General features: G+C 39.0%; 1 protein-coding gene across 1 annotated transcript; it reads right to left on the bottom strand.

Moving 5' to 3' along the window:
- Positions 1-5,618: 5,618 nt before the first annotated feature.
- LOC18036264 (probable disease resistance protein At5g63020) lies at positions 5,619-8,335 on the bottom strand. The gene has a single exon (XM_006427407.2). The coding sequence runs from the start codon at positions 8,333-8,335 to the stop codon at positions 5,642-5,644; it is 2,694 nt and encodes an 897-aa protein (XP_006427470.1). The 3' UTR covers positions 5,619-5,641.
- Between the last annotated feature and the right edge of the window lie 1,358 nt (positions 8,336-9,693).

The following is a 9,693-nucleotide window of genomic DNA, read 5'->3' as shown; positions in this document are numbered from 1 at the left end:
GGGTGTTTGGATATGTTTTGAAAATGGATTGGGCTTGAATTTGACTAGTGGGAAAGGCTAGTGGGACAAGGGAAATGCTACTGAGGATCACACATAGAGGGACAAAAGATTTGCTACCGAAAGTGGCTCATGAGGATGGGAATTACAGCACGCATGAAGACTTTTGAGCTGGCCTTGACTGGGTTTGGTGATGGTCGCATGCAGCTGACATTCGGTGGTTGACAGTTGTAGCTAGCGGCGAGCACTATCTCGAGTGCTTGTTTGTGACTTGCATGAGATTTTTTGGCGTTGTTTGTGTAGGTGGTGATTGAGGCTGACTGGTGGCTGTATCTTGAACCGATTTTTGAACCAAATGGCCATAGGGCATAGGCTGGTTTTGAGGGGTGAGAGCAGAATGTGCATCTCCTTTGAGGCCTAGGCGCTTGACCTCATATATGGACACGAACTTGTGCATCGCTCCCGCGTCTAGTAGTGTGTGAACGGACTGGCCATTTATCTTTGCACTTATATACATGAGCCCTTTTTTTACGAATGCAGGTTGTTGGCAATTGAGTGTGTCGAGGCGTTGGAGAGAACCCACGATGAGTTGGGGTTCTTCTGCGGATATTGTGGGGTTGCTCTTGAGTTGGGCAATAAGAGCATTGAACGACTTTTTTTTCGAACAGTCGCGTACCCAATGAGGACCATTGTATATGAAGCATGGGCTTCACGGCTTTGGCACCTCCTTCTTGCCCTCCAATTTGCTTTGCCCGCTCTTGTTGCTAGGATGCTTTTTCTGCCCCCAATCTTTGCGGTTGTTGTCCTTGTCCTTATGACTCTCTCCCCCACCTTTGCCTTGGTTGGCCTTTTTGTCTTTAGATTGGGTAGAGTATTCGGTGAGCGACTCTGCAATGGCGATTGCGTCGTCAAGTGTTTGAACACCCCACCTATCAAGCTCGGTCTTGGCCTAATCCTTGAGGCCATATTAGAAGTAGAAGAGTGAATCTTTGTCTGACATGTCGCTTATCTCCAACATGAGAATAGTGAACTTGTTGATGTAGTCTTGAATACTACCTGATTGTTTAAGGTGACGTAGGCACGCTTCACGCTTTTTTCTCCGCATTTCTTGGGGTGAATTGCTTTCTGAGTTCTTGCTTGAAGTCGGGCCTAGGTGTTGATAGTGCAAATGCCTTTGCCCATCCCGCCATGGTTCTGACGCCACTATAGTTGTACAGCGCCTTAAAGATAAGTGGGTGTTGTGCCCACTTTCGATGCCTCATCTCGGACACCCATGGCATCGAAATATTGATCTAGCCCAAAGAGAAAATTATCCACAATTGTAGCATTGCGTGTGCCAACGTAAGTGTCAGGCTTTAGCACATCAATGCATCGCGCATCACTCGTGCTTGCAAAAGCTGGACTAGCGGAGAGTGTGCGCTTGTGCCATGTTTAATCCGAGCGGACAACGAATAGTTCATCCTGAAAAAAGTTACAAAGTTTAAGCAACTCATTATGAAAAGATCGAAAGTCACCTCGGAGAGTGTTCGCTTGATCTTAGATGAGGGCTTTTGTCGTCACCGTGAATTCGGCGTATTCTCCTTCGAGACCCTCCACTCTTTCCTCTAATCCCTTGAGGTTGTCTTGAGCGATGGACAAGGCAGTTTCGAGAGTGGCTACATGAGGCTCCAACGCATCCACGAACGGGGGCTTGGACTTGCCGCGTTTGCCTTGGGCGTGATCTCCATCACGGCCGCAGCTTGGTTCCGGTGGAACATCCACACCAACAGCGCCCTCTTGCACTGAATTTGGCAAGTTGTCCATTGCTCATTAGCTAACTTGCGTGGGTGTAAACCTTAGCTCTGATACTACTTGTCACGGGATGAGTGTTTTGCACAGCAAACCCGTGCGACACTTAGACAACCTTTACCGAATGTTGCTAAGTAAGTTTTGAGCTTCTCGACTAGCTAAGCCTAGAGGTTTTCGAAGAGTTAGAGAGAAGAGAGTAATGGAGCCGAATAAGAGAAATTGTATTGCTTACAAGAGAGATTATAGGAATGCTTAAGTTGCTTGCTTGAAGCTTGTTACTCAAATGCTAAATGTCATACCTTATTTATAGGGGAGGTTTGCTAAGCTCTAGAGATTTTAGATAATTCCACCAACTATCTAGATAATTACATGTGCTTGAAATGTATGGAGTATTCTAGATATTTACAAGCTCAAATGTGTTAGAGTTGTCTAGAACTTTCCGGAATCGGGCCAAGCTAGCACCCTTGGCCTTGTCTTGGGCTCTTTAACCCGAAATTGTGGGAAATTGGGCCAGTAATTTGGGCAGTCCGCAACATCTAGCTGTTTAACATGTGTGCCTTCTGAAGAATATCACCAATATATTTAGTTTGAGAGAGATGTAAATCATCCAGGCTAGGATTTAATTCTATGCCAAGAAATAGTTTAATCCTCCTAAGTCTTTAAGGGCATAAGTAAAGCCAAGCTTACTGATTACCCCCTCTACATGCTCTGTATTTGATCCAGTGATAAACCCCATTGCATTAATTAACCTTTCAGCTGATCATACCAAGCCCTTGGAGCTTGTTTGAGACCACATAAACCCTTGTTCAACTTGCATACAGGAGAAGGAAATCGGGAATCAATAAAACCCTCTGGTTGGTGCATATACACATCTTTAGTAAGCACTCCATTCAAGAAAGTATTGTTGATGTACATCTGCCTAATAGTCCAGTGTTGCATCACTGCTAAGCTCAGAATAATTCTTACTGTACAGGGCTTTACAATAAGGCTAAAGGTTTCAAAGAAATCCATTCCATGTGTTTGGTGAAAATCTTTCGCAACCAAGCGTGCCTTGTATTTAGAGATGCTTCCATCTGGATTGTATTTAACTCTGAAAATCCATTTGTTACCTACAATCTTGGTGGCTGAATCAGAAGGAACCAGAGTCCATGTCTGATTTCTATGCAAAGCATCTATCTCTTCTTTCATAGCTAAATACCATTTCTGACTAGATAGAGCTCCTTTGATACTTCTTGGTTCTATGTCCTTAGTTGCTGCTAGATAAGTTTTGGGTTTGAATATTCCTGATTTTTCTCTAGTAACCATAGGGTGTATAGATGTTGAAAGATAGATGGGGTACTTGTTGGTGTTGGAGGATGACTTAAGGCTAGACTTGGCTCAGGGCCAGCAACTGGAAGTTGAGTTTCACTTCTTGATTCTGAAATTGCTATAGATGGAAGCCATTAGAAAACGAATCAGGAAGGCACTGATACCATATTAAGTTTTATATGAATCTGTGATGTTGTTTGGTTACCGACAAAATAAGAAGAAGAGAGAACTTCTGTAAGCTGAAAATTATGTTCTATTGATCTTAATGAATCTGGAAATTACAAGGCTTTTTATATGTGATTGGAAGATTCTATACAAATGACATGCACGCACAGCTCACTGCTAACAACCTCTAAAACAAATTATAACAAACTTTAGCTGACTCAGCTACCATCTCAACATAATCATTAACTAACTAATTGTATACTTAAAAGGCTGAAGACATTGGAACCAAATGTGAAATATTGCCGTTATTGTGATTAAGTGTTTGCATGCTGGATAGCACATCTAATCTGTCAATAGGAAACTTCCGATGTTAAGTTTTAGACATTCTGAGTTTCGAGGAAAGAAGGGAGTAGAGAGATATATTATGATGTGTACTTACATCGCAATACAGGGGAAATATCAGTGCTACACCTAAAATTTCACTGCCGATTTTTATTGATTTCCGGATCTACTGGCCTCTTCTACCGTTTAGATATGATGGATTTATTTTTTTTTCCCCCTTGTGTATTTATATTGATCTACGATTCTCTGATAATCTTGAATTTATGTCAAATCTGATCAGAGATGAGTACAAGGAAAGGAATATGAAAAGTTGATCCAAGAGGACTTGAAACTGGTGGATGACCGTTTAGAGCAAGAGGAGGTGAGCTGTTTTTCTCCCTTTTACCAGTCGCTGAACCTTTCCTGTCTTGGGATTTACATGTCTGGACTTGTATCAATTATCTAAAATGCACTTGTGAGATGCACATTGATGCAGCAGTAATGATAGAAGAGTATGAATCAGCGGACCAAAAGTAAGTAGCACAATTGCAACAGCAGCAAATATCATCTGCTGTTTGTTTATCTTTTTTAACTTACGATTTTTTTTTAAATCAATCTATAGGACCTACAGTGAGAAAATGGAAGCTCTACGGAAGAAGAAAATGGAGTGGGAAGCAGCTTCCAGGTCAGCGAAAAGCAGAGGTAGTTCTGAGGTTGCTCGCAAAGAACCTATAAAAGAAGAGTTATCCAGTGATGATGATAGTGAAGAGATCTTTGCTGTTGATTGGCGGGCTCAGCACCTGTGATGTCTGCCCCCAAAGTTTCTGGTAGAACTCTTTTCATTTTTCATCTTGCTGTAGTAACTTTTATAAAAAGAGTGAAATTGGTTTCAAGTTCGGTATGTTTTTGCATATCTCAATCAAAATCTAACAACCAATTGGCATGATGGTGCATCATTTGCAATTTTTGTTCAGTTTCATTTGCTTTTCTCTATTTTTCCACTATTAAATATGTAATAGCTTTTGAATCCAAACCCATAACCTGAGTCATTAAAAGAAATTTTGCATTATCTGTTATCGATAAAGTATTTATAGTGTTATCCATTCTTGATTTCTCAGATGTGGATATCCATTGAACCAATTGTCTGTCTTAGCTAGAGTAACCAGAGTGCATCATTTCTGAAATGCTGTCAGAGAAGGAGCTTTACCGTATACGTAATCAACGGAACATAACATGTAAATAGGGCATTAACCAAGTAAATCTGTCTGTTGAAAGGTCGTTGATGGGACTTGCTGGCTGGCTCAAGAGGTTGTTCACAGCTTTACCAGCACTTGTTGACTTACATGGGCAAGTTTCACGTTAAGTTGTATGTTGGTTATCAACGGATTCAACTCAATTTTTTAATATTGATTCACTCGTGACATTCATGCAGCTGATTGAACGATGAATAATGTAATTGGTGAATGTTTGTAATCTGTACGCGCATCTTTAGGAAAGGAAAGATGAAGAATACAAATAATACTCGGAAACATTTTGAGATGTGATGATCATTTGGGATACAATTTTCTATTCTCAAATTTGAAAGAAATATTCGAAAAATACAAGGTTCATTTCTCAAAATTAATATTTATGCTTGAGTGTTGATATTTGACCCTTTAATTAATTAATTAATTTTTTTAAGGCACTCCTGGTGTATATATTTTAGGGTACATTGAAGAATACAAATTAATACTTGGGAAAAAATAAATAAATAAAAGTGATAAAATACAAAATGCAAAGCTATAATTGGAAGTCTCAAAGAGTGTAGGGATGCTTTGCCATGCATCTGAAATTGAAGAAATCAGATCACATGCTAGCTAATGATCAATCAAGCCAAAATTTACATAGATTATTACAAAGAGGATAAACATTAGTAAGAATCTGTACTCGTAATGTTATGTTTAGCAACTAGAACAAGAAATGGGAATGCAAGAAACAGTCTTATTTTACATGGAGGGAATTAACAAGATGATCAATTCTAGAAAAAGCAGGCCACCTAATCTGTTCAGGAATCACGCTCGAACTAATTGATAGACCGGAAACATGGAAGAAAAGCATTTTTAGTGTCTTGGTCCACCCATTTAAGCTGTTCCCACCATTTTCTGTATCCACGAATAACAATCTTACGCTCTTTTGCACTATTGGAATCCAGTGGAAGCTTTCTAAGCTCATCGCAACTGTTTACAGTCAAATCTCTCAGACATGGGAAGGGAAGCGGCCTCTTGTAAATGCTCTTCAGAACTGTTAGGCCACCTAATCTAAGAGAATAGAGTTGTGCAAAAGGCTTTAGATTTGCCATCACCTCTGGAACATCAGCAAATTTTGCCTCACTTATGATTTCTTCCATAGCAAAACAACTGCTAACTTCAATAGACTTGAGGTTTGGAGCAAAGAGAAGGAATGTTAAGTCCTTCAATCTATGGCATCCGTATATTTGAATCTTCTTGAGGCTCCGGAAATCAAAAGGTTGGCGAGCCATCTCCAATTCCTCCAATTCTTCACATTCATGAATCCATAATCTGTTGAGGTGCTTCAGACCTGCCAAAGCTGAAACATCAAGCGGCTCCGAACGTTTGAAGCTGTAAAGGTACAGAGCTTGAGTACATCTTCGTAACTCTTTCGACTTCAAAACACATTGGAGATCTTGAAAATTATTCAAGGTCAAGCTTAATACCTCTAAATGTTCCAAACCACGCAATGCCTCCACTAAAAGGTCACCCCCGCTAAATAAATCGCTGTCATTTTTTTTTCCATTAGGAGACCAATCACCAACTCCGAACATTCTTAACACAATTAAACTTGAAAAACTCGATATTAGTTGCCGTGGAATTGTAATTAAGAAATGTGTCTCTTCCAAATTCAAACACTGGAGATTTTCCAAAGCATTTAGCTCTTTTGGCAACTCTCGTATTGCTGTACCTGAGAGATCAAGATGTTGTAATGAAACCAACACTGAAATCCCTAAAGGAAAAGAAGACATCCGTCTAGCACCTGACAGGTTTAAGACTTTGAGACGAGGCATTGATTTGAAGAAGTCACTAGTGATCATCTCTAATTCTTCATTAAAGATAAGAAATAAAGTAAGAAGATGAAGGCATGTAGGAACCGCTGATAGAGTCCTAATTTGAGTTTCCATCAATGAAAATCTCCTCGCATTTTCCCATTCTCTGACATTTGGCGGCTTAGTTAATCCAGCACCTGTATAAACCAAATAGTTCTCTTTCTGCTTCTCCGTGTCTTCCGTCTTCTCAGTGTCCCGAGCTATCCATAAAGTCATATCACGAATCAGATCGTGCATTTTGACAACATCATCTCCTTCCTCTTCTAATAAACACGCATGAACAATATTACCCAAAATAGTGTGTCCTTTGTCTTGTACTTCATATTTGCCAGTTACTTTTAGGAAACCCTCCCCAATCCAACAATCTATCAAATTCTCTTTATAAATCCGATAATCTTCAGGAAATAAACAACAATACAAGAGACAAGATCTAGTTGTGTCGTCGGGCAAACTATCGTAACTGAATTTTAAAACACGAAGCACATCATTTTCCAAACCTGGAAACTCAGAAGCTGATGTTTGTAACACTTTAATTGCGTCTCTCCATTCTTCTGGTGTTTTCTTGCAAGCCATAGCTCGGCCAGTGATAATAAGAGCAAGTGGCAAACTCCCACACTCTTTGGTCACTGTTTCGGATAGCTCACGAATATCAGGATGGCCATTCAGAGTTTCTTCCCCAACATTCTGTCGAAACAATTCCCTAGCGTCGTTGGCTGATAAGCACCCCACTTCAAAGTTTTTGTGAGCTCCCATCCAACCGCAAACTTCAGTGGAACGAGTTGTGAATACCACTTTGGAGGCACTCTTGTCTCGGGGAGGAATAGGGACGCCCACTGTTGTAAAAGCAACCCGCTGCCATACGTCATCAAGTAACAATACAAACTTCTTCTCCTTCAAAACGTTGTAGATGTCAACAGCTCTCTCTGCAAGATTTTTTTTCATCCAGGAATCATTAAACAAACCCACCTTCTTCCCGATAATTTCTTGAATTTTTTCAATTTGTAGGTCCTTTGACACTACAACCCATATCAGAAAATCAAAATCTCCCTGGCCGAGAAATTTATTGTGGAGATGGGTCAGTAGTGTGGTTTTACCGACACCGCCCATGCCGTATAGGCCAACAATTCCAACTGGTTCTTCTACAAGACAACTCCAAACTTTGTCAAGTTGTGATTGCATGCCCACCGTTGGCTCGATAGGCCTTTCATCCGCTACAGATTCTGCAGCTCTCACAGCCACCACTTCAAAGGATCCTTCAGCCATTAAAGTCCTGACATCTCTTAGCTTTTTAGCCACTTGTTTGCCAAACTTGTAGCTTGACTTGCAGTTCTTGGAACAGTAGCCTCCGAGACACAGCTTCTCAATTTCTTGAGAGCCATCTCTTATCAATTCATTGGCTTCTGCTGTAACAGCGTCCACCCTCTTAAGCCACCGTTGCACTTGATTCAGCCTTGTCATCATTTGTTGCCGTTCAGCGTTGCGGACCCTATCCTCCACATCGCCCTTTATAGCGATTAGTCTTTCCAATTCATACTTCAAGGCTTCAACATTTTCTTGGAGGTTTCTTACATATGCTGCTTCGCCAAGAAAGCAATCCAGGCAACGATTGAAAATTGCACCATCGCACGAGATCGAGATAGAGATACAGCTGCCCATTCTTAGGATAAAAATTCAAAAAGACAAGTCACTAAAATTTGAACAAAAGCTGCTGCGGATTGAAAATATTTTGTGTTTCTGTAAATTTATAAAAGATTATTAGGCATATACCATTCGCGAATACTTTACTTGCCTTCAACGGGTTAGCCTTTCGCTTTAAATTAAATACTTAACTTGTAATTTGAAAAAAGAATTCTAATTTTGTTTTGCGTTTGCGCTATATGATCTTGCTTTTTATTGTTCCGTTTGTAATTAAATATAACGTCTTTCTTGTACCGTTAGCGTTTAAATTAAAAAAAAAAAATCAAAGTATAGTATTACTTTTGTGACCAAGGTTTATCATGATATCTGGGAAAAAAAAATAATATATCACTTAAATAAATCCATAAAATAAAGTAGAATTCCTGTATATTTTACATTAACATTTCAAAATAAAAATCAATTGTGTTTAGAGTATATTACCGTTTGCCTTAATAGCATATGAAGGTTTGATTATCAATATAAAATCATCAACGCTACAATAATTTTTATCGATTTTAGCGGGATTAATAGTTGATTTATTCTTTTGCTAAAGAACACACTACTAAAAAATAAATAAATAAATAAAGTGATTTTCACAAGCCATTGGATTTGTTTCCCATATTTGCATTTGGTATTTTCTGTCATAAAGAATAGAATGTTATTGTTCTAGAATTCGTATTCGGAGTGCACCTTACAAAATAAGCCATCGTATGCCAAACATTAATGTTGGAAGTGCATAATCTTGCCTTGCGTTTAAAGTAAAAGCGATTAAAGCAGAGTGATACTTTTCTGACAAAAATGCAGGCCGATTATTAATATCATTTTTTGATAAAAGAACAATACTTGATAGAAACTTTATGTTTGATCAAATTTCTGCGAGATATGTTAAAGTTTTTCAATGGCTGGCTATCTGTCTGCAAATCATATAAATTAAATGTGCATTATTTCTATAGATTCTTCGGCATTTTTATTTTTAAACTTTAAACACGTTCTCTTGACTTTAGTTAATGGTGGTTAAAAGAATATGTTGCTAGCTTACGATTCTGGTTTGTTAAATTACAGGTTTTTACAGGTGCTTGATGGTTCCAGCTACGTGTTCGATTAAATGCCCCACTGATGAAGTCTTGGCGGGAAAGCAATATTTGGAATAATATACGACCAGAGAAATCCCTAAAAAATAAAAATAAAAATAGCGCCATCTATTGAGATTTGCAAAATGTTACCCATACTTTGGTAAAGAATTCGAGCAGAAGAAATCAAAAAAAAATTTGAACTCATTAATAAAGTACTTGGAATTCTTTGTTCTAATCTAAAATTCTTGTTCATTTATTTTATTT

The sequence above is a fragment of the Citrus clementina genome, unplaced genomic scaffold (genome assembly GCF_000493195.1).
Source record: "Citrus clementina cultivar Clemenules unplaced genomic scaffold, Citrus_clementina_v1.0 scaffold_7, whole genome shotgun sequence".
NCBI lineage: Eukaryota > Viridiplantae > Streptophyta > Magnoliopsida > Sapindales > Rutaceae > Citrus > Citrus x clementina.
The sequence above is the reverse complement of the archived record's forward strand: the minus strand, read 5'-3'. Positions and strand labels throughout refer to the sequence as shown.